General features: G+C 44.8%; 4 protein-coding genes and 1 long non-coding RNA gene across 7 annotated transcripts; 3 read left to right on the plus strand and 2 right to left on the minus strand.

The window, feature by feature from the left end:
• Window positions 1-2,727: 2,727 nt before the first annotated feature.
• On the plus strand, window positions 2,728-6,508 carry LOC127778056 (CASP-like protein 2C1). Its single transcript, XM_052304698.1, has 3 exons — window positions 2,728-2,996; window positions 3,099-3,240; window positions 5,832-6,508. Exons 1-3 carry the CDS (start codon window positions 2,812-2,814, stop codon window positions 6,087-6,089), a joined length of 585 nt encoding a protein of 194 aa, XP_052160658.1. The 5' UTR covers window positions 2,728-2,811; the 3' UTR covers window positions 6,090-6,508.
• Window positions 6,509-7,672: 1,164 nt separating this feature from the next.
• Window positions 7,673-11,888, plus strand: LOC127776249 (uncharacterized). 3 transcript variants are annotated; one of them, XR_008018145.1, is made up of 4 exons: window positions 7,673-8,244; window positions 9,336-9,541; window positions 9,639-11,349; window positions 11,430-11,888. It is a non-coding gene; the product is annotated as an uncharacterized LOC127776249 (long non-coding RNA). The 3 variants fall into 3 exon arrangements; XR_008018144.1 differs by lacking the exon at window positions 11,430-11,888 and having other exon boundaries at window positions 7,673-8,048; window positions 8,134-8,244; window positions 9,639-9,780; XR_008018143.1 differs by lacking the exon at window positions 11,430-11,888 and having other exon boundaries at window positions 7,673-7,966; window positions 8,134-8,244; window positions 9,639-9,780.
• LOC127776248 (4-coumarate--CoA ligase 4) lies at window positions 8,662-15,327 on the minus strand. The gene is made up of 6 exons (XM_052302616.1): window positions 14,568-15,327; window positions 13,664-14,017; window positions 12,504-12,702; window positions 9,478-9,691; window positions 9,292-9,394; window positions 8,662-9,058 (listed from the first exon to the last, which is right to left on the minus strand). The coding sequence occupies exons 1-6, from the start codon at window positions 15,231-15,233 to the stop codon at window positions 8,915-8,917; spliced, it is 1,680 nt and encodes a 559-aa protein (XP_052158576.1). The 5' UTR covers window positions 15,234-15,327; the 3' UTR covers window positions 8,662-8,914.
• Window positions 15,328-19,796: 4,469 nt separating this feature from the next.
• LOC127777512 (uncharacterized) lies at window positions 19,797-21,226 on the plus strand. The gene is made up of 2 exons (XM_052304119.1): window positions 19,797-19,984; window positions 20,637-21,226. Exons 1-2 carry the CDS (start codon window positions 19,895-19,897, stop codon window positions 20,814-20,816), a joined length of 270 nt encoding a protein of 89 aa, XP_052160079.1. The 5' UTR covers window positions 19,797-19,894; the 3' UTR covers window positions 20,817-21,226.
• A 1,805-nt stretch (window positions 21,227-23,031) lies between these two features.
• LOC127777682 (fasciclin-like arabinogalactan protein 14) lies at window positions 23,032-24,092 on the minus strand. The gene has a single exon (XM_052304291.1). The coding sequence runs from the start codon at window positions 24,087-24,089 to the stop codon at window positions 23,232-23,234; it is 858 nt and encodes a 285-aa protein (XP_052160251.1). The 5' UTR covers window positions 24,090-24,092; the 3' UTR covers window positions 23,032-23,231.
• Window positions 24,093-24,803: the final 711 nt, after the last annotated feature.

Below are 24,803 nucleotides of genomic sequence, written 5' to 3' on the forward strand. Positions count from 1 at the left end.
ATACACACCAATCAAATGCTATTTCGATGGTTTTGCTAACAGTGTTTGTAAACAGAAACACACACCCAACTCTTCAGACTCCACACTATTTCTTTTGGTACACACCCTGAGCAATGAATATGACAAGATTAATTAGTAATCATTCACAACCTATAATGCTAGCTGTTATTGTGAGGTGAAGACTTGAGGTTCTTTGTCTTTTCCTTAAGAGCTTGATGTAATATAACACATGAACACAAAGTTAAATTCATTTTTTTACTGCATCTAAATTATGGAAGGATCGAGTCAAATCTCCATATGCTCAATCAACATTCAAGTATTCAACCAGTACATAGTGACTGAAACACAATGTACAAAGATGAGTACAGAAATCTTTGTGACCTCCATTATTGTGATCAATTGGCCATACAGACGTACATACACGTATGGTACCTAATTACTTTTGAGAAATTGACAGTACAATGAGGACTGATTTAGTTTCCCAAATTTTTTTCGCAAAAACATCCCATCGAATCGTTGGACACGTGCATAGAGTATTAAATATAGATTAAAAAACTAATTACACAGTTAGGGGGGAAATCACGAGACAAATCTTTTGAGTCTAATTAGTGCATGATTAGTCATAAGTGCTACAGTAACCCACATGTGCTAACGACGGATTAATTAGGCTCAAAAGATTCGTCTCGTGGTTTCCATGCGAGTTATGAAATTAGTTTTTATCATTCGTGTCCGAAAATCTCTTCCGATATACGGTCAAACATCTGACGTGACACCAAAAATTTTCTTTTCGCGAACTAAACTGGCCCTAAGGTGAAGTGACTGCATTATTATGGTGCCAAGAACGGGAGAGATAGGTCTTGTTTAGTTGGGGAAAATTTTTAGGTTTGATTGTCATATCAGATATACGGACATACATTTGAAGTATTAAATGTAGTTTAATAACAAAACAAATTATAGATTTTACAAGGAAACTACGAGACGAATTTATTAAGCATAATTAATTTGTCATTACCAAATATTTTCTGTAGCATCACATTATCAAATTATGGCGCAATTAGACTTAAAAGATTCGTCTCGCAATTTACACATAATCTATGTAATTAGTGTTTTCATACATTTAATATTTCATATATGTGTCCAAACAATCAATGTGACAGCGTGAAAATTTTTGTTTTGGGAATTAAACAGGGCCATAGTAGCTTCTCTCACCTGACAGCGAATCATCCTGTACAAACGGCGACGCCATGAAGGACTTGCTGAATTTGAACAGTTTAGCTGTACCCTGTGCACTAACTTTTGTTTCCTGGCAGTTGAAGGCTTCTGCTACACTTTATACCCTGTACGTACCGTTTCCTGACTGCAAGTACAACTGATTTTGCAAAAATGTCATGGAACAGAGCATTTTTGTTGTTTTCTTCTAGATAACTATGAGGCAAAATTAGATCACTTTATCTCTTATTCTTCATACATAGTCAAGTTACATTGTATACTCTCCCTGGTCACAATAAAAACGTCATTTTGGGCATCGACACAGTTTACAAAATACAACTTTGACAACTACTGCTACTTTCTATGTCTACTGTAAAGCATTTGAAAGATATCATGAAAAGCAATTTCGAGGCCAATCTATATGCATGATTTCCAATTATCCAATCTAAAAACCTAAAAAAATACTATTACTTCCTAAAAATCTAAAAGAAAATACTATTACTTCCTCAGACCATGAATATTTGATATATAGTAATCAATCCATCCTAAATACATAAACAACTATATTAGATTAGACACCATCCAGTGCTATGTATATAGATAGACAATAGGAGATGTGTTCATATTTGTAGTATTGGGTGGTATCTATTTTGTATTAGAGTACATATTTTGAGACAAATGAAGTACATCATTGGGAGTGTGACCAATATCTTATCATATACATATATTATTTTTTTACTAGACGTTTTCCATTTTTAAATGTACATGCTGCTGAAACATGTAAGAGGGAGTAATTTTTAGTTTCTTGCCCTTAATTTGTATATAATATTTTCACAAAGTGAGTGTAGTTCAACTATTTAATTATGTTCTTTGTGGTGGAATCAGCCTATCCAATTTAAGTAATAGAGTTGACACGGATGCTCGTATTTACGACTAGGTATTCTTTTAATGGTAGGTGACATAACTATCGAAGTGAGGTGTTTACACTGACTTCGTCAATATTAAAATATACCGGTATAGTCTTTTGGAGGTACCCATAAAAATAAGGTGCGTGTGTATGCGTTTATAGGAGTAACTGTGTGTGCGTTTATACTACCGTGTTTCTAAAAAACTTAATATTTTCAGAAGAACAAACTAGTGATATTCATTTTTTTAATAAAAATCTAAGTTGAAACATGTCAAAAACAACATTTTTACCCGAGGCCGCTACTGTTTGGCAGTAAACGGAGTAGTACTACTCTTGGTGGACATTCCGGCATATGTAGGCCGATCGGTTGACTTGTCACGTCCGTTTGGACGATGCCATTAACCGCACGGCCCGGTCGGACCCCGACCTCGCTATCCCCCACTCACGTCCTCCTCCTCCTCCCGTCACGCTCGCGCAGCTGCTGCTACAGCTACGTGTGTAGTAAGCGACTAGCCTTCGCGAAACCCGTTTATTTTGATCTATAAATAAATTCACAGATTAGCCACGTACACTCAAACTACATGCTCAACCACGCTGCACAGCCGACACGCCTATAAAAACCCCCCGCCCTCCTCGTTCCGTCTCGCTCTCGATCTCAATCTGAGCGAGGCGGCGACGAGGACGACAGAACGAAGATGAGTTCGTACATGGAGGCGGCGGCGGCGGCGAGGGCGGCGGAGGCGAAGACGGAGGGGCTTCTCCGGGGCGCGTGCGCGCTGCTGGCGGCGGCGGCGGCGCTGCTGGTGGGGCTCAACACGCAGACGGAGACGGTGCTGTTCATCAGGAAGAAGGCCACCGTCAAGGACGTCCAGGCCCTCTGGTACGTAAGAGTGAGCTACTGCGTGTGTACGTGTATTGCTCGATCTCATCAAGCGATCAGCCATGGTGATCGTGAGCGGCGCCGGCCGGTGTGCGTGTGCAGGGTGTTGGCGATGGCGGCGGCGGCGGCGGCCGGCTACCACCTGCTGCAGCTGCTAAGATGCTTCTACCTCAGCCGCTTCGCCGACGGCAAGCCCTGCCGGCATCGCAGGGCCATAGCCTGGCTTTGCTTCCTCCTCGACAAGGTAATTAATTAGTTAATTAACCTCTCTTAATTAGCTTAGCACTCGAGATATATACATCTCTCTCCTCGGAATAAGATGAGGTTGCTATTTTGTAGTATTAAGATGTTTGCATGTTTTATTCTAGCTTGGTATTGGTTGAAAATGACCATCGATTTAAAAGAACAAAATAAAGGACGCTAAGGAGGAAGTCATGTATAATACATGAGGACTCAACAGGTTAAGCTCGAGAGATCTTACGGACCCATCGTTTCGCTAATTGGGGGAGTAAGCGAAATTGGCGAAACGGCATATTTGTAAACGAAAAATAATTTATAAATAAAAGTTTTATGTACGTGTTCTTAGTGATATAAAAGCAAAAACTGAAAAATAAACTTCAATGAAAAAACCTCAAAATCAACTCCAAATTTAAGATCGAAAATTTAAATTTTGACTGATAAGTATAAGTAGTATAAGCGTAAAAATGAGGCTATTAGTGAGTGTCTGGTTGGTTCTCGAACTTTGCCACGCTAGATGTTAAGCACGACGGTTGTTTAGATGAGTGTTTTGTTCACTGTTGTAGCTGTGGTTTTGTCCTTTTGTTTTACTGTTTTGTTATATACTTATGTATTTGATATATCTTGTTTAAGATGTGATGAATAAATTGTTGTTAGCCATACTATTAATTTAAAAAAAGCGTGGCAATATGGAGGAGTGAACCAAACATGCCCAAACACCTCCCACCAAGTGATCTCACTTTCCTACCTTGGATATCAATGAACATCCTCTCAAATGCTGTTAGCAACTTGCATCTAGCTAGATAATACTACATTATTGAGTTTTTTTTTTTCGAGATCACACAGGAGGACCGCATTTCATTAAGATGATTAAGTAACAAAAACAGCTCATTAACTGCTAGAGATCAACCACTCTAGAATAATAATAGGCCGGTGATACTTAGCTATCATGTCATTCTACTATCATAATTAAAAACATAGTACTAGTACCGTAATACCTTTTAAATTTTGGTTAACCTTTGCCTTATAGCACACGGTAGCGTAGCAGTACCGTAATTGTACTAGGAGTGTCAAGTACACTAGCTGTTGCTTCAAAAATAGTACAGTAAGTACACTAGCTGTTCAGATAGAGACTACTAGTAATTATACAAGTACAGTACAGTGATATGCTACTGCAATTCGCTACAGCTAAAAACTCTCTTTTTTTAAAAAAAATCGTGCTAAATACTTTTAGATAATGGAAGCTTTATATTAGTCTCAATTAATTACATGGAGGTGGTACAATCTCTGTCAATTAGTGCTAAATATATGTCATGCACTGAGCAACTGAGCTGAGCAGAAAAATGGAAAGAGCGTTAGTTGCAACTGCATCGGTGCTTTCATTTATGCACATCAAAATCATGATCAATGATGGTTGTTCCGTGTGAGATGGAATTATATGCTTCCATCAATGCATTAAAAAGCCACTTTAGAAATTAGTATGGTCTAGGAGTTTCTACCAATTCCATGAAAGTCTGCTATTGCGACTCTTACTAAAGCTGTGTGTTTAGGTCACGTTAAAATTGAAAGTTTGGTTGAAATTGAAAAGACGTGACGGAAAAGTTGTAAGTTTGTGTGTGTAGAAAAGTTTTGATGTGATGGAAAAGTTGGAAGTTTGAAGAATTATTTGGGAACTAAACACGGCGTAATAAGAAGAGAAAATACAAAGGAAAATGTTTCTTTTTGTTGAGGATTTCAATTCAGAAAGTTCTAAAAATCATTTCTACCAAAGAGGTCAGAGTAAAAGTTGATAAAAAAAGAAACACACTTTGCTTCACTAGTGATCTCTGCAACAACTAAATGGAAACCCATATTCTAATTTTGTTTTTTGCATCATTAAATGGAAACCCATATTCTTTTTTTTTGGTTATTAAAGAGGCGGTGGTGTACTGATCATCACCAACTCTTCAATGTTGCATCTCTTGATAATAGTCGTTTGTAGGACAGAGAACATTGATTGCTCAAGGGAAACTATAGAACAACACCTTGAGATGGTCAGCTTTGCTGGGCAACAAGAGCCCTGGCCCTGTCCCTTTGGCCCTGCATAATGCTAACAAACACAGCTACAGTCATAAGCAAGAGGAAAATTAATCAGGTAGGAGTATATAACACTGTTCTAGCGTTCCTGGATATTTCACTATTATGTCCCTAATATATGGCCTAGAGAATTAATACTTCATCCGTTTTTGAATAATTATCAGTTTTGAGTAAAAATCGATGAACTTTGGACAGTCATTTTTCAAGCGATGTGAAAAAAAAAGTAAAGTACTTTCGTTTATGTATCTAATTATACAAATTTGAAGCTAGATAAATTTGTCTGTAACGCATATGAAACCGTACTACATTGCTACTACCTCCGTTTAAGGTTATAAGACTTTCTAGCATTACCCACATTCATATAGATGTTAATGAATCTAGACACATAGATTCATTAACATCGAAATAGTATAAGAGAGTGCTACTTTTAGTGTAAAATACTAATTGGTTAGGAAATGTTTATTCTAAATAGAGGTAGAATTTTTTTGCCTTATTATCCTGAAGCTTCTGTTGTGACGGCAGGGTTGTGCATACATGACATTCGCGACGACGGTGGCAGCGGCTCAGGCATGCGTGGTGGCACTATATGGCACGCACGCGTTGCAGTGGACTAAGCTTTGCAACATCTACACCCGCTTCTGCGAGCAGGTTGCTGGTAGCCTTGTGTGCGCCATGTTCGCTGCCGTCGGTACTGCCCTCCTCTCCGTCGTCTCCGCCCGCAACCTCTTCCGCCTCTATCCCTCCATGCTTTCACCTCCCCCGTCTTCCTTCGTGGGATAGACATTGTCCACCGCCCCTCTCTCTAGGCCTTCGTTTGTACTCTTATATTGGGCTGCATAGAAAAATTAAGCCCAACTATAGACCCAAGTAAAGCATATCTACCTTTTATTTTTCTTAACTTTTGTTAGAGTGCATCTAGGAGTAATACTTATCCACATGTAGTATATACTCCACAGAAGGTATATGTTCTTGTACCTCTCTCTCAAAAAAGTGTATCCATAGGTAATGTGCTTTGCTTCCTCTCTCTCTCTCTCATAAGAACAATAGTAGAGAAGATGGTTGTAAGGTAATTAAGGACCAACCTTTGTGGCATGTTTCAGTGCAGAAGTGATAATGTTACACACTGAAATTGTTGTGGATAACAGAACTAAGTTCAGTTCAGTTACCACCAGAGGTAAAGAAATGGTTGATTTAATTTGCTTCGGTGCCTCGTGATGCTGTCGTCGTGAATTGTTTTTGACATGAGCCCATCAGCAGCCGTCCAAAACTGGGGGCTATTTGATTTTTTTTCTCTTTTTGTTGGAATCAGGCTGAGTTCCGTACCCATGGTTCCCAACTCGGGGGTGGCTAATGGGCGCGCACGCGCCAACTGCGCCCCCCCCCCCTCCTAAGCGATTTTTTTCCTTTTTCTTTGTCGGTGATTTTTCTTTTTTTTTCTTTTCCCTTTTACGTTTTTTCTGATTATTTTTTTAATCTTCAACACACGTGTTTTCAAATGTTTTGACTTGAAAATTTTCAAATCTCGAGTGGGAAGTTTTGAAATCTCGAGTTGAAAGTTTTTAAATCTGAGTTGGAAGTTTTCAAATCTGAGTTGGAAGTTTTTAAATTCTAGTTGAAAGTTTTCAAATTCTGAGTTGAAAGTTTTCAAATTCTGAATTGAAAGTTTTCAAATTTGAGTTGAAAGTTTTCAATTCTGGATTAAAAGTTTTTCAAATTTAAGATGAAAAGATAAATGTTTTTATAATTTGACTTCAAAAATTTCAAATTTTGAGTTAAAATTTTTCAAATCTGGGTTAAAAGTTTTCAAAATTTGACCCCATGTATAAATTTCTTTTCAATCTTTTCAATCTGTTAAACAAAAGCTATCCACAAAAAATCTAACATTAATTGTCGTTATTATCTCTAACTAACAGGATTAGTTAGTACGTGTCACCGAGGAAAAATCCCGCCGCGTGCGCGTTGGCAACGCATACGTGCGAGCTAGCTTTTGCCTCCTAACTCACCTTATCTTTTTTCGTGCGCACGCTTTTAAAACCGCGTCACAGGTTTCTATATAAAAAGTTTTTTAAAAAAATTATATTAATCTATTTTTTATAAAAATAGTTAATACTGTGCTAATTGATCGCTCGGAGGGAATGAGTTCCCAACCAACCAGGAGAACGAATGGCAGCGACCAAGAAGAACAACACAGGGTGTTATTTGAAAAATGTTTGGATCGCTAGCAAGAAAACAGGGTGCTATTTGTAAAACTCCAGCATTTGCTCTCTATTAACCGTTGGATAGACAAGCGTGCGGCTGTGATTTTCCCGACCTTCTCTCGTGTTTTTTTTTTCGTTTTCCCCTCCTTATCTCCGACTCCCCACCCCCCCCCCCCCCCCCCCCCCGGGCGGCGGCGGTGGCGGCGGAGCTCCGGCGAGCCGAGGGATCCGGGAAATTCGTCGATCCGGCACCGTGCCGGGGAGGTTAGGTAGTCGGGGATGGCGGAGATTGGAGAACGGCGGCGGCTACGGCGGCCGCTCGCTCGGAGAGTCCGCCATGTTTCCGCTGGCGCGTTGATCCCCCGGCAGCTCGGCACTAAGAATGGTCGCCACGGACGAGCGCGCCATGTCCTCCCCGGCGCCATGGGCTCTGCATCGGTGGCTATGACTATGTCAAAGGTGGTGTGTTCTTAGCTGCTGCTCTTCATAGGTTCAGAAACTTCAGAGAGCAGCTGTTTTCCTTTTCCCCCCATTTTGTTTGGTCAGTGCTGCATTCATGGATCGCTGCATGTGTTTCTCTATGCGTTTGCGTTTCTCTGAACATTTTGAGAAGGTTGTTTATGCAGGATTTGAAGGGTAGCTGCACGTATTAGTTGGATCTTAGTGCGTATGTTGCTCTGCTGGGATTGATCGATTTTTTCAGTCCATTCCATCAATTGGTGGAGTGCACAGTTCAGGTAGTACTCCCAACTTGTCTAGCATCTCATTTGTCCTAGTGAAACTATGATATCGCAATCACAATGATGCAATATGTAAATTTGTTTCTTGATGCTCTGCTTTCTGATGCTACTTTCTGAGGTGGCTGCTTCATCAAACAGGGTGTTGGGTATGCTGTTCCTTTTCCTGTTTTAACCATGCTGTTCTTTTAAAATTCATCCCTTTTGGTTAGCATGATTGGTATGTGCATGAAAACTTATCAAGTCTTTAGTGCACTTGTATTTGATGATAAAAATTCCTGCACGAAGGCAAGCAAAATATGATCTCATTCAACACTAACAGTCCAAACAAGTCTAATTTCTGTCATAAGTCAGAACATTTTAGTTCTCACATAATGTCCAGGTTCCAGTAAGCAGTAAGAACACGTGCAATTTGAATTACAAATGAAGAGAATATTTTAATTGAAACGTGGTATACATTATAATCAGCCTTGTTGTCAAAATTCAAAAAGAAAAAAAAAAGGTATCTATACATGACACGGTACACATAACGGGCATACAAACAAAGTATAACTTAGCCATCTAAAAGAATTGAACCATATGGCCCTTCTATACGTATTTCTGCCATTTCATAAAGAATATTACATGATTTTTGAAACTGGTGTATAAAGAGGAAAAAATATTATCAGATTTAGCTTTTCGACTGTGTATTATCATCGGTAGGGATGCCGGCTGCTAGCTTTGCTCTGAGGTCCTTCCTGAGAATCTTGCCAGAAGGACTCTTCGGAATTGAATCCGCGAAGAAAACTTTGTTGAGCCTCTTGTAGAAAACAACCTGTGATGTTGTTCAAAACAATCTGGATTATGATGCTTATAACGGTGAAACATTGGTATATGGACCAATCCAATTATTTCTATGCTTCTGCATGATGTATGATTTAGCTTTAACTTGTTAGAGAGTACTGTTTTCTAAGCATAAATGAATATATGATGGCTTCTATAGACTAGTGATTACTTGTATGTGAACCATAAAGCGGTAGATGGAGAGATTGATAAACTAAGCATTACCTCCTTTGCCACAAATTGCTTGATCTCATTCTCGCTGATTGCAGATCCTTCAATCCGTACAATGAATGCAACCGGCACTTCACCCGCAATTTCGTCTATCATCCTGCAAGAATTCAATAAGAATTTAGTCCTCTGATGTGATGGAACATGCTGACCTTCTGTTCATCTAAGCATGGATCAACTTACGGTACAACGGCAGCATCCTTGATATCAGGGTGTGTGATGAGAAGAGCTTCAAGTTCCGCAGGAGGTACTTGGAACCCCTTGTATTTTATTATTTCCTTGAGCCGGTCAACAATGAAAATCTCGTCGTCGTCGTCAACATAACCAATGTCTCCTGTGTGCAGCCAACCGCCCTTGTCGATGGTGTTCTTCGTGGACTCCGGGTCATTCAGATAACCTGCAAATCACAGGCACGATCACTGGCATGAAATGGCTGCATTCAGAGTTTCAGACATTCAGGTGCACTTGTTCACTCGTATAAGCCAGAGCATATACCAGTGCAGCCTCCATTACAGTTTTCAGTAAGATAAAAAAAAAAAAGAGTCTAAGTAGATAAATTTTTCGATGGAAACACTACTGTGTGTTAGCGATGGTCAACTTCAGGTTTAAATTTTGATAGCCATATGCTAACCTGTTGATAAGGTCGCAAACTAGACTAACCACCATGAACTATTTCCGGGCATTTATCTTGCCATGAATTGTTGGATAATTCTTAGAAATATCTCTCCTCAGGTCACATTCAGACAGCTGGCGCCGAAAGCACCATAGTATTCATCTCCTAGTGCTTCGCTATACTAGTCTATTCATAATCGTAATGTAGATTATTTATAGCTTTGAAATAGGACAGATATCTTTTGCAAAAAAATTTGAAGGACAAACCAGCACTTCCTCCATTGAAAGGACAAAAGGGAGCCATTTCAATGTGCAAAGAAGAGATGTTGAAATAAATGAACAGAAATGATAACTGTGGAGATTCCTACCCAAGTGGTAAAGTGCACATGGGTAGTGAGTATAGAACAGCCTGTAGCCATGATATAGATTCAATGCATACCGCTGACGCGGAGGAACACAATTCGCTAACGGAAAAATAATTAGTGTCCAGTTGCATAGTGGCTCTAAAAAACTGATAGTGTTGTACTCCGTATCAATTAAACTTGTCAAAAATGAAAAGTTTTTCCTTTTCCTTTTGTTGTGTTAATCGTTTTTTTCCAAATAGAAAAGAATGGTACATCCAACTTAAGCTAATGAGGAGTTTGAGGACTACATGGAAATACAGTGTTCTGGATTGGAGTACTAGTGTAAGCTGAGACTTTCGTAGATCCCTTTGGAAAATGCTCTCACATGGGCAGCTTGAATGTGTGATTAATCAATAAATGCAAGCTATGAAGTATGGATGGACCATCTAGAATATGCCAACCTCGATTCTCTGTTAACTCATGGTTGCACTTCTGGAATTCCTATTGAATATGGTTGCACGCAATCAGAGATCTGAACTTACTCCCCCCACAAAGATCCGAAATCACAGATAAGAGTAGCTTTCTGATCCAAAATTTGGATCGTGTGCCAGAGTTCAGTTTAGTATGGTGACACTTGAAGTTTTTATTTGTCTAGTATTTCTACTCCTAGCACTGTAAAGTGTAAACATGGTTGACTGCCATATATCGGAGAGTAGAAACTTGTTTGTGCAGGGCGCACTATTGGTAACAGCTGAGAGGTACAGCTTTCGATTACTAAAGAAATATAAATAGCAACTAGGAAATTTTTCAGCACCCAAGGATGGATATGTGCCACAAATTGCCTTTTAATCTAGTACTAGTATATTACTAGATCTACCATATTAGAATCATATAATATTGTTACACCTTGCATACATACGTCCAAGCAGGTAGCAACCTTTGACTATGACATAAGCAGGTCAGGATAGGTGCTCACCCTTTCTCCACACAAGCAATCAAGAGATAGGCTCAGGAAGGTGAGAACCAGACAAGGTTGCTATGTGGTTCCAAGTTTGGTGTAATAGTGATAGCATTGGTCAAGATGTGTTGCAGGATAACGGTAGCTTCTTGCCATCTCAATCTCATCAAAAGGGTTAAGAGTTCCCTTGCTGATTCAGCTTCTACTTGCGAACATTGTAGTGGTTGCCTGCATGATGAGAGCTGTCCCGCGAACTGAGGATGATTTGCTACCAACGTGCCTGCATATCAGCTGGATACCAACAACCATGTGCTTTGCTAGCTCCCGCTTGCTAATCGTGTCTTGGAAGGGAATACGTGGTAGTAGTTAGGATGTAGGAGGAGGAGCAACCAAACTGCATTCAACTACAGCAACAGAGGGCGGCTTTGCGAAAGGGAGAAAAAAAATTGGTGGCAACTACTACATGAAACGTTAGATTAGTCTATTCTTTGCTACAGAAACTAAGGTAGAGCCACTGTAACAGTACAGTTCCAACAGAAAAGGACACATGTACTGATGACAAGGCGTTCCTATTCTCAAAGTACTGGAGAATATGCAATTCCCGGAAGTTAAACGATGTCTATGAACAGTTATTTGGGAGAAAAGAGACCAATAATTGTGTGATGGAATCATGGAATTGGAACCAGACTATATAAAGAAAACGATATTTCGATGCTACCTAGGCCTATAAGCAAAGGCAAAGAAATTTTTATTGGTCACGACTAGTGAACAAGGTTCATCGCATTAGAGCAAGTTTAATAATATAGCCTACTGCTAGCTCCAATTCATCTATAGCTAATCTAATAGCCAATTCATACAATAATTGCTTACTATACTATTAATATATAGTCCTACCTATCATTCACACATTGCGTCTTGGAATCTGTACTGCAGCTGGCTACAGATCTGTAGCCCGCTGCTCTTCTCTCTCATCTTTTATCTCATTAAAATATATTTATAGCTGGCTAATAGTCTGCTATTGTACATGCTTATAGGTTCCTATCCTATAAGTTAATTAAGCCAAAAAAAAGGTGTGATAATGATGTCATCAGGTCATAACACTACAAACCTAAACCCACACTCTTAGGTGACTGACTTAATTAACGGCTAGTGACGCTCCAAAGCAACGGCCCTGAATTAAGTAGTAGTACACGCACTAGCGTGCCCATAAACACGGGGAAGATGATGAATGATTGATTTCGCCGAGATGATACCAATGATTATATGAAGAGGAAAAAAAGAAAGTGATATACTACCTTTCATGATTTGTTCTCCCCGGATGCAAATCTCCCCGGACTGGTTCCGGCCAAGGGTGGCGCCGGTGTCAGGGTCAACGATCTTCAGCTCCGCGTTTCTGACGACTGTCCCGCACGAGCCGGACTTGACCTCGAATGGCTCCTTTGCGAAGGCCAGACACATGGCCAGCACAGGTCCAGCCTCAGTCATCCCATACCCCTGTCAGAAAAAGAAAAAAAAACGAAATGCAGTGAATTTCTCAGCGATTCAGTCACTTAAGGATCAGAAATTTCACATCAGTGTCAGTGTCACCCACGGTGCACTGTGAACATTGCAGTGAGGTGAAACATCACACACAAACGAACACAACGGGTGGTGCTCACTGCACAGCACAGCCATCAGGTGTGGGGGCTTGTCCACCCAGAGATCTCAACAAAAGGTAGTTAACCGAAATGCTTTCTTAAGGAGACAGCAACCGAAATCATGGAGTTGGCGTGTGCTTCCGACCTTTCACCACACTTGTCCTGGCCGGCGATCGAGCGCCCGTGGAACGCGAACACACACACCCCACCTACAGGCCTCGATGCGTAAAGGGGGTCGCCCATTTCGCTTCCAATCTGTTGAGACGTCGCCTTACCACACACCCCAAGTAACCAGCCGGCCACTAACGATTCTCCTCTGCCTTTCGCGCCACAAAAGGAGCCAAAAGCTTCGACGCACTACCACCCACCTACTGCTCATCAAAATTTCTCTCAATAATATGCAATCCTAAGCTCTAGTAGCATGTATAGCAACCACTGGATTCCATCCAAGATTCCATATATCGCCTTGTACCAACAGGTACTGTACTGCCGACGCGCATTGCATCGCATATTTGCATGGCATTCACAACTGAAAGCGGCATGAGATATAACCTTATCTTTTCGCCTATGCTTATACTTATGCGTTAAAATTTAAATTTTAAAAGCTTAATTTTAAAGTTAATTTTGTGGGTTTTTTTATCATAGTTTACTTGGTTTTGATTTTGAGTAACTAAGGATACGTATATCAAAGTTCTACTCACATATTATTTCTTGTGTGTTAATAAGAGAGACAAATAAGCATATGCTATAATTTAGGAATTGGGGAAGGGAATTGAATGGATCAGTGTGTGAAGGGCATATTAGTTTGAGCGGATCACCTGTCCCAGGACGGCGTTGGGGATCTTGGCCATGAAGGCGTCCTGGAGGTCCTTCCCCATGGGAGCGGCGCCGGACATGACCATGCGGATGGAGGCGAGGTCGTCGGCGGTGACGCGGGGGCTCTTGGCGATCTCCACCACGATGGGCGGCACGAACGGCGCGACGGTGACGCCGTGCCTCCGCGTCAGGTCCACCAGCGCGCCCAGGTCGAACTTGCGCATGATCACGATCGCCGACCCGGCTCGCAGCCCCGCCAGCAGCACGGAGTTGAGCGAGTAGATGTGGAACAGCGGCAGCAAGCACAGCACCACGTCCTCCCTCCTGAAGTACAGGTTCGGGTTCTCCCCGTCCACCTGCACCAAATTTCACAATTTTCAACATTATTAGTACTAGTAAGTTACTCTCTAGTAGGTCGAAAAAAAAATAAGAGATTATTTTACTATCATTTAGATCAAGCAAGAATTTAACTATCTCTCATGTAACCACCAATAAGCATTAAGATGGTTGTTTGAGTTTTGATAAAAAATAATTTAGCACATAAAAACTACAAATATAACTATATTTCTAAGAAACGAAATATTCTTAACATTTTCCGATGCATGTATTAACGGACAGCGCCATCCAGTCACCGGCACGAATCTTGACGCAGCTGGGGATATGTGGCTGACAGGTGGGACCATGTGTGGGACCCATGTGGCTGACAGGGGGTTTGATGAGGAGGAGTGAATTGAATGATCACTCGCTTGGCGCCGACAAAAAAGACGAGATAAAAAAAAGGGGAAATCCCAAGCTGGAAAGGGGAGACGCCACTCCGAAGCGCAGAAAGTGAGAGAAATCCCCGGAAAATTCGACGCCGTGGAAGAAAAATTGGTTAACAATGGCGAAGCAGCAGCTAGAGCTCACCTGCTGCGCGACGCTGGTGACGAGGCTGCGGTGGGTGAGCATGACGCCCTTGGGCAAACCGGTGGTGCCGGAGGAGTAAGGGAGGGCGACGACGTCGTCGGGGTGGACCTCCTCGTCGGCGTCGAGCGGCTCGATGGACGCGTCCAGCATCGCCTCCCCGAACCCGACGCAGTCGTCGAAGTCCCCGTCGACGGCGACCACGGGGATGCCGCGGTCGGCGGCGAACCCGCGCACCTTCTCCACCGCGCACGCCTCGGTCACGATCACCCTGGCGCCCGCCGCCGACGCCTGGCGGTGGATCTCGTGCGGGGTGTAGAACGGGTTGGCGGTGGTGGTGGCCGCGCCCAGCCTGGCGGCGCCGAGGAAGGTGAAGGCGAACTCGGGGCAGTTGCGGAGGAGGCTCATCACCACGTCGCCCTTCCCCACCCCGAGCCGCCGCAGCCCCGCCGCCGCGCGCCGGGAGAGCTCCTCCACCTCGCCGTAGCTGTACACCGCCCCGGTCTGCCCGTCGATGAGGCAGGGGTGGGCGGCCACCTCCGGAAGCTTCTCGAAGCAGTAGGCCTGCAGGGTGAGGTGGCTGGGGATCTCGATGTCGGGGAGCTTGGACCGGAACACCACCGTCTCCTCCTCCTGCGCCGCCTCCGCCGCCGCCGCCATGGACCCCATCGATTCCCCCCACGCGCAGTCAGATCAGAGCTCACCGGAGCAGAAGGCGAAATGGGGATCGGAGAGATGTGTCGAGCTCTTCCGCTCTTGACTGATGAGAGGAAGAGAGAGGAATTGGGGGGAGGCGAAGCGTTTGTTAATATACCGCCGCGGCGGCGACGAGGGGTTGGTGGGGGACAGGTCCGTGTGGATGACAGGTGGGGCCCACGTGGCGGTGTGGGGGGGGGCTTTTCCGGTCTCCTCAGACGCGGGTCGGGTTTGGTGAGACTTGGTCGTGCAGTGGAGACGGAGTGAACCGGTGGGTTGACTGCGACGGGAAGTGCCACGTCAGCGCGTTTATGTTGTCTTCAATTTTCATTGCACTTCGTATTTACTCCCTCCATAAAAAAATCTAATAAATGGGACATTTTCTGGACATGAGTATATCCAGGTACGCTAAACTAGAAAACGTCTAATCTAATACTAAGTTGAGTTCTTTTTAGACGGAGACAGTACTACGGAGTAGTTTTCAAAAGATGATGCTTAATTTTTAGACATGCTCTTACATAATTATTACTACCTTCGTCCTATATAAATTATATTTCTAGGTTGTTTATCATATATTAAGGTTTGAGAAAAAAAACTATAATATCCCTTATTAAATGGTGTATAAGTAAAAGTGGAAGGGTAGTTGAGGGTAAAATAGGGAGAAATTTAAATGAGAAGTGATTAATAAAACCATTAGTACTCTATTGTGACAATTGTTTTCACATAAATGCAAATCCTAAAAATACAATTATTATGGGACAGAGATAGTATTTTAGAGAAATTTTCCGTTTCTCTAAAATCTCTTATTATTATTTTTACTTGGACAAGTACTGATAGCTTCTGGTCGTAATTAATGTGGATAGCGTAGAGTCGTGCGTGTGAGCTGGGGTGACGACTGGATTGAGTGAGTCGATGGATCGGAGTTCTCATTCAGGGGTTTGGTTTGGTATTGATTGGCCTTTCGAGCGTGACGACGACGGTTTCGTCGGCGCGCGTGAATTCCTCCGTCTCCAACATCGTCTGCGTATGCTCGGCTTTGGCGGTATGCCACGTCCACGTAAAAAGCGTGTGCGGCGAGACAAATGACGGGATATGATGAATGTATATGCAGCTAGTAGTAACAAGCGCGCAGCGGTTTTTTTTTTTAAAAAAAAAAATCTAGGTTCTAGTAATATCTCCATCTCTAGAATATTCTTTTTCTTCTTTTGTTCATCATAAAATAAGTTTGTTTTTAAAAATCATTGCATTGAAGTTTGTGTAATAAAATGATAAATGCATTAAGAATAGATAAAGTAAAAAATAATTACATTAAGAAAGGTAATACGAAGCATGGGTTATTTCGGTTTTTATTATCTTATTATCATGTGTGGTATAGATGAAACATTAATTAACAAGGTACTACGAAGTACTACCTTCGTCCCAGAATATAAGAGTTTAGGATTGGATAAAAAATTTCTTAATACTGTGAATCATGATGCGCTTATATTTTGGAAGGGAGGAGTAGAAATTTCGTCGGGTGGTTGTCGCTTGTGATGGAATAGGTTGGTTAACAAAAATCAGGCAGGTGGTCGTCTGTTGTTCGAAATGTCTGATCACCTGTCCCCATGATCGTTTTCCTACCAAATTGATAAATTCACCTACTCCAATCAGTGAACGTGGGGAGAGACTGATTCGTTGACATTGTGACAGTACTATTGACTGCACGCTTCGCCGTCTAGGATGAACAAGAAGAATCTCAATGGTGCGAGCTGAAGCTTTATATCGATAAAAAGCCGAAAATGGTAGACCGGTTCGGTGGCTCAACTCCAGCAAACCAGCTGCAGGCTGCAATGCAACGAAGCCGTTGGGCCACCATTCCACTAACCGACCAACGCACCCAACTGCCAAAGGAATAAGTTCACTTTTGCTCCCTTCTCCTGACGTCCTTGAACCATAATACCAGATCTAACATGTTCTTCAACATGCAATGTGGGAATACCTTAGGTCCAGAGATAGCATTGTACCTAGTTTCGACTGACATAACGAGTTGACTACGACCAACCCAGGCAAGTTAGTGTGGAACCCATGCAGGACCCACATGTCAAGGCCCTTCACTCTCTCTCTTACGTGACCCGACGGAGACACCATGAGCTCCCTCGTGTGCGTCTGCATTACCATGTCCACGACAAATCACGGTGAGTGTGTGATGGAGGGGCCGTCGGAGAGAATGAAAATGCGCAAGCTCAGGAAAAGGGAGAGGAGAGAGACAACCCGCTTACATGTGGGCCCCATATTTCTTTTTAATCATTTTCTTCTAATGACTAGGATGCCATATAAGCCGAAAGCAACCATCCACACTGTCTCAGGGTCTTATTTAACCTGGTTTTACAATATGAGAGTTAAAGATTTTTAGTATTGCAGTTCAGGAAAGTGATTTGAACTTGACGTAAAACTGAAGGACGTAAAGTGGACTTATTCCATCACGAAGCCTCCGGCAAAGCCCAGCGATCGGCAGGCCCTCACGGCGGGGAATAAGTTCACCGGAGGTCTCTTAATTTAACAACGAGATTTTTTAAGACCCCTTAACCACAAAACTAGAAATCTTCACCCCTAAACTATACAAAACCGTTCATCGGAGGTCCCTCGGCAGTATTTTTGCCCGGTTTTACTGACGTGGCATCCTAGTCAGCAACTTTTTTTTAAAAAAAAAGTACTTGGGCCCACATGTCAGCTGCATATTCTCTTTTCTCTTCTCTTCTTCGGAGAGGCGGGCAGATGCGGGTGCGGCGGGGCGTGGGGAAGAAGCGGGAGAGGAGGAGAGGAGGCGGGCGCGGCAGGCGGCGGGCGGCGCGGAGCGAGCTGCGAGTTGCCACTTAGGTCGAGCTTGAGTAGCTGCGTGAGGTCGCCAATCGGCCAATGGCGGATGGAACCACGACGGAGCTCAACATCACGCCGGCAAACATGTTGCCGTCGAGGAATATCTCAGCCAAGGCGTTGCAGTTGGTCAGGTTGTCCAAGAACTCCTAGGCGCCACCGTCATCGGTCGGCGTACGGCTCCTCTCATCGTCTCCCGCGCCCACGCGGATGCTCTCTGCGGCAGCGTCCGACGCCCTCGTCGAGATCAAGCCAGGCGAGATAAGCATGGTCTCCGGCATCCCCAAGGAGCACCTCCGCCGCAAGGTGCTTCTTTGGACTTACTCTGATTTATGTAGTGTCGATAGATTCGCTAGCCCTCGCAGATCCGTGTGGGAATCGCTCGAGATGTCCAGGTTTGGTGGGTTCTTTTGGTTGTTACTCGGGTTAGGGATAGAGCCTGGAGGTGTCGGGTCGTGAACTCGTGGTACAGACTACAGTGCTATCGCTAGTTGACGTTCGAATCGTGGAGTAGATAGAAATGCGAATTCGGTGATGAAGTTTTACACTTGTATGGTTTGAACTGCGTTTAGAACTTGGGAGGAATGTGCTGGTCCGTGCGCGCCCACGTCGATCGGCTGGGAGCTCGCTGCGGAACACGTTGTTCGCGAGTGCGAGGCCTCGCAACGACGTCATGTTGAAGAAACTCGGCGGGATCTCTCCGGTGAGGCTGTTCTGCGACAAGGCTAACATGCGGAGCGCCAGGAGGCGTGACAAGCCGTCGGGGATGGAACTTTCCAGAAGGTTCTGGTCGAACTCGAGCTGCACGATCTTCGTGCGGTTCGCTAGCGATGGCGGGATGTGGCCGGAGAGCGAGTTGTGGCTGAGTCGGAGCACCGTGAGATTCGGCAACGCGTCGAGCCACCGTGGAACGCCGCCGACGATCGAGGTTGTTGTTGTTGATGTACGCGACGTTGAGGGCGGTGCAATTGCGGAGCGCGTCAGGTATCTCGCCGGCGAACGCGTTGTCGCATAGGCTGAGATACCACATCCACCGGAGCCAGCCGAGGCCATCGGGGATGCTCCCGGAGAAGGCGTTGGAGGTGAGGTTGATGAGTAGCTCGAGCTGCTTGAAGTTGGCGATGGCCGGTGAGAGCTCGCCGGCGAGGCGGCTCATGGACACGTCCAGCGACGTGATGCGCACCGCCGCCCGCTTCTCTGCCCGCGGCCGCGCTCGCGCCCGCCTCCACTCCGCTGCCGCGCTCGCCCTCCGCTGCTCCGCCTGCTGCCGCCTCCCTCGCTGAAGAAAAGGAGAGAGGAGAGAAAAGAGAAGAGAAGGAAAAAAAAAAAGAGAAGAAAAAAAATATGTGCAGCTGACATGTAGGCTCCACGTACATTTTAAAATTTTATTTGCTGACTAGGATGCCACGTCAGCGAAACCACCCATATATACTGCTTAGGGACCTTGAGTGAACGGTTTTGTATAGTTTAGGGGTGGAGATTTCTGGTTTTGTGGTTAAGGGATCTCAAAAAATCTCGCTGTTAAGTTGAGGAACCTCCGGTGAACTTATTCCTCACGGCGGCGGCAATGCTGCCTATGAGCTGACTTGGCCCATTGAACTCTACACTCGCGGCCCATCAGGCTATTCTCTGCCTTTGGAAGCGGACTTGTGGGCCGGTCCATTAGTAGGAGGAATCCCTCGGTCGCTCCGCTTCTCCCCTCCCGTCTCCACCTCCTCCCACCCCTCTCTCCCCTCCGCTCCGGGCTCCGGCGGAGGGGGCGAGCTCCGCCGTCGGCGGCCATGGGCGCGTGGTTCCGCGTGGGGCGGATCGCCGCCGCCGCTCGAGTCCTCTGGAGAGGCCCCACGCCGGCCTCGGCCCCGTCTGAAGTGGTATCTCTCATCTAACATCCCTTACCGATGATCAGATGTCCAGTTTGGTGCTTGATCTGAGTATGCTTGTTAAGTAGTAGTAATAGAGTGAATTTCTCGGCGACGATTCGATTTCCAGTTGGGTGGTTCGGAATATAGTTCGGTTGATTTGCTTCCTGCATGTTCTGACGATGCTACAGGTAGTAACAATTTTAATGCTATTGTGCGCTTGGGCAAGTCTAGTTTAATATGTGTTTTTGTTTGGGTGGATATCTTGTGAAGTCATATTGCTAATGTAAATAGTACTTGCGCTTTGGCCTGAAGGACAAATTCTTTTGATAGGGCTTGTGATGTGATAAAAGTGTCTTTCCCTGGAGTATACTGCTACTAGGGTGTGAATGTGTGATAGAGTTATCGTGATGATCTAGCCTAAGATAAGCCTGACAAATTTTTTTTTCTTGCAAATTGGGATAGAATGGCATCCCAGTTTGCAAGAAAAATTGAAACTGCTTTGAATTTGCTAGTTAGGGGGTGTGTCATGTTCTTTTTTTCAATTGGGTTGTACCTATTCCCTATGATTTTCTTTCAATGGTTTTACGCATTGTACGTTGGGTTGGAACTAACTTCAATACTTTGGATGTCTGACCTACATGTTCATTTTATACTTTTTCAGCGTGAGCGGCTGGCAGTGGAGACCGTCAAGCTGTTTTCTCCTGGGATGAACCAGCAAGATAGGTCCTTCTGGAGCTACCTCATTGGCTACAACTGTGGCGCCCTGATCATCCTTGGCAATGCTAATAGAGAACTTGATCAGAGGGCAAAGGCTCTTGCTGAGGAACGGGAAGCTCTTTGATGGTGGTTGCTAATGTTCTTCGATTACCCTTGCGACGGTGAAAATGTATGGTTATCACCTTTCTTTCACTGATTCGAACATGTTCTGTTTCCATGCATGGAGGACCATCCGGGTGCTTGATCTGCTCTTCCCCTCGGTGCAAAATGAAATCTGTAGTGCAAATTGATGGATTAAAATATGTGAAGTGTTAAATGCTGCCCGATTCATGTGAGATTGAATGTTACTGACTTGGTATGCGAACTTCAGGAAATCATGTCTTTTTGTGGTTCTTTTTTCATTTACTGGACATGTTAGGAAGAACAGCTGTGACCGTGCACATTATCCTATATGTTCATACTATGAATTGGTGAAGTGAAACTTAAAAACTTCCCTTCCAGTTAAGGTGATTAAGAGAGGCCCATTTTGTTGTCTCCTTGCATACAACTTGTTCTTGAATATTTTGATTCATCTTCTACTCCCTCCGTCTCCTAATATAAGGGATTTTGACATTTTATTGCACTGTTTGACCATTCGTCTTATTCAAAAAAATTAAAATTATTATTTATTTTTTTTGACTTACTTTATTATCCGAAGTACTTTAAGCACAACTTTTCGTTTTTTATATTTGCATAAATTTTTTTTGAATAAGACGAGTAGTCATAGAGCACAAGCAAATGTCAAAATTCTTTATATTAGGGGATGGAGGGAGTAGCTAACAGAGCACTTTTTTTCCTTTTTGAGAAAATTGGAACCATGCCATTATAATTTTGCAAAATTTGAGATATGCCATCCTGATCCATATGTCATTGACTCATGTAGGTCCTACATGTCATAGAGATACCAATGGCATATCTCAAACTTTGCAAAATTATAATAGCATGGTTCCAATTTACCCTTTTTTTTTCTTCTTAACCCTCTGATTTTGTTGGCTTGAATTAGATTGGATAGTTGTCTGAACCATATAGTGTAGAGAATTTAGTCTTAATGAAAACTCGGTGGGCAATATTCTGTTGATATTCAGGATTTATAACATGGATTTATGGACTGGATATGAAATATTGATTGCATCTGTAAGTCGTATGAAATTTACTCCATGAAAAATTGAACGGGCCAGAACCCGGAGCAAAGCCAAGGCTTGCCGAGCTATTCGAGCTCGGCTCGACAAGCTCGCGAGCACAATAACAATGGCAGGCTCGGACTCGGTTCCAACCTCTAAACCAGCCGAGCTTGACTCAAGCCTGCACCAAACCGAGTCCGAGCAGCTCACGAATCAAACATCTTTTCTTTTCTTTTTGGCGAAAATCCGAAACCGTATAGGACATACACTCTCTGACGTTCGTCTTCCCTTTTATATATTTCTCCATCACCTCGCAATCCAATCCAAGAGAGTTACCTTCGGAGAATTCAATCCGCGCGATTAACCCGAGTTAATTCACCAGAATTAATCACCGTCCGTTACAAAATGCAGTCGGTGGTGCGGTCAGCGGCGCGGCGAGCGGCGGCGACGGTGCAGGGGTACGGGCGGCGGTCGGTGGCGACGTCGTCCGGCGGCGGCAAGGCGTCTTCTTCCGAGATGAGAAGGATAGACCACGGGTCGATCTGGCACGTCATCGCCGGCAATATTGGCCTCGGCGTCACCCTGTTCGGCCTCAAAGGACTACACGATATGCGGATGGAGGAACGGGAAGAGAAATGGAATAGGGAACGGGAAGAGCGACTCGAGGCGGCTAGGAAGGAATGGATTCAGCAAACGCAAGGCCAACGTAAGGCTATGTGCCTCCTATGCCGGTGTCCTTGCCATTTGGATTATATGGAGTGAATTTTAATGTTGAGTGGCTTCAGATGTTGTTTAATTATTAATAATGTATAATTGCCTTTGTGCGAAGGAAAACATGCACTCGCTTCGTATTACGATGTATTTAATAGGTATTGTTATATTATAGGAGAGAGATGTACTTTTCTTTCGTCTATAAATGATCAGAAACCATCGGAACTGGTAGGGGTCAAAACGGTTGGAATCAGTAGCATCTCTTCAGAAACGATGCTAGATCAAGTGTCGACGTTAATACGATGCAGAAATAAATTAGAAAAAACGAAATTTGTAAATAGCCAAAAACAATACCACTTATATGGAAACGGCGCTCAGTTGATTGGGAATTTCCGTGACCGTTTTCACCCCTACATTCATGCATTCTCCATATCTCAGATGCAAGGGAGAGGTTGAACCATCGTCAAGTATTTAACTCTTGCTTTGCTAATTATTTTCTCCGGCGATTACAAGTCTCTACTCCACAACAACAAAAAATGGGACAAAAAAAAAAGAGAACTGTTTCTTCAAATTCAACTACTACGATCATATGCGCTAAAAACGTAGGATGCACCTGTAGATTAATTATATAACGTAACCGGTAAAATAGAGCAGATTAATTAGTTAACCTACAAATAACCGAACACGCATGCCATCGTCCCCACGAGCACGCCAAGGCCTGACCACCAACTCATCACCTTCACCGCGTTGCCATGCGACGGCGCCGGCGCGGCGGCCGGCGCCTCGTCGCCGTCCTCATCGGCCGGATCCGTCAGCGGCAAACTCGGCGGGATCGGCACCATCTTTGTCGGGGCCGGCACCGGCGCCGGGGTCGGCGCGATCGCCATCGGCTTCATCCTCGGCAACGGCGGGGACGGCAACGGCAGCGGCCCCGGCCCCGGCCGTGGCCTCGTGAGGACGCCCGGCGGCACGACGAAGTTGCTGATCTGGAGCACGGAGATATTGTACGGCACGGCGGCGACCACCCTCTTGAGCGTGGCGTTCACCAGCGCGCCGGGCGCGGCGGAGGCGAAGACGGCGCCGCCCTTGGCCGTCGGGGTGATGGCGAGGAACCCGGTGCGGCGGCGCGCGTTCCCGGTGGTCTGGAACAGGGTGGTGGACACGGTGGGCTTCCCCGGCGGCAGCGCGGCGATCTTCGCGGCGTCGAAGTAGTCGAGCACGACGTGGACGGAGAGGAGCTCGACGAGCGCCGCCCGCGGCAGCCTGGCGCTGCGGCGGAGGAGCCAGTCCACGGCGGAGTTGTCCGGCACCAGCACGGTCACCGTGTTGCGGCTGTTGATGTCGCGGTCGACGTGCGTCTTGCTGATCAGGTAGCTGAACAGCCCGAACTCCGGGAACCGGCCGAGGATCTCCGTCACGTTGAACGACGCGCCGCCCGCCGGCGCCGCCGCCGCCGCCGCGGCGTCATCACCGGAAGCCGGGAGGACGAGGGCGAGGAGCAGGAGCAAGGAGAGCCTGGACGCCATGGGTGGTGGGTTCGCGTGAACAGGAGGCAGATGTGCGGCGGAATTTATAGGAAAAGAGGAGAGGAGAGGAGGGGGTTGAACAGTTGGGTGAGAGGCTGGTCGCGTTCCTTTTTTGGCGCGAAAGAGATCCGGTCGCGCGCTGACCACTTCTCCCAGATCAAATGTTGACCTCTGATCGTCCGATGCGTATCCAATGGTCCAGGATGGCTTGGTAGAACGGACGGCGATTGGAGAGTGGAGTGTAAATGGGCCGCGTTGATCTGGCCCATTGGGCTTTACGCTTCATAGTTCAGAGTTGTACGGCCCAGATAAACAAGACGCATATCATTTGTGCACTATACATTATAGGAACGAATCCGATTTTCGTCCTTCAACCGCAAAACAGATACAACGGGTCCCTTAACTATCAAAACCGGTGCATATTAGGTCCCTCGGTGGTTTCGATGGTGGTTTTGATTGACGTGGCGCCTGCGTGGCTAATTTTGACTCGGTCTCGATCTGACGTGGTATGACGTGGTGCTTACGTGGCAATTTAACCCAGGAAAATAATAAACCCCGTGGGACCCACATGTCAGTTTCATTAATAATAATGGTGGAACCCACGCTGCCCCACATGTCAGTCTAACTCACCCCTCCTCTTCTGCTTCCTCTCTCTCCTTCTCTCCTCTCTTCATCTCTCTCTTGCGCTAGGGGATGCGGCCGACGACGACGACG

The sequence above is a fragment of the Oryza glaberrima genome, chromosome 6 (assembly GCF_000147395.1).
Source record: "Oryza glaberrima chromosome 6, OglaRS2, whole genome shotgun sequence".
In the NCBI taxonomy this organism is placed as follows: Eukaryota; Viridiplantae; Streptophyta; class Magnoliopsida; order Poales; family Poaceae; genus Oryza; species Oryza glaberrima.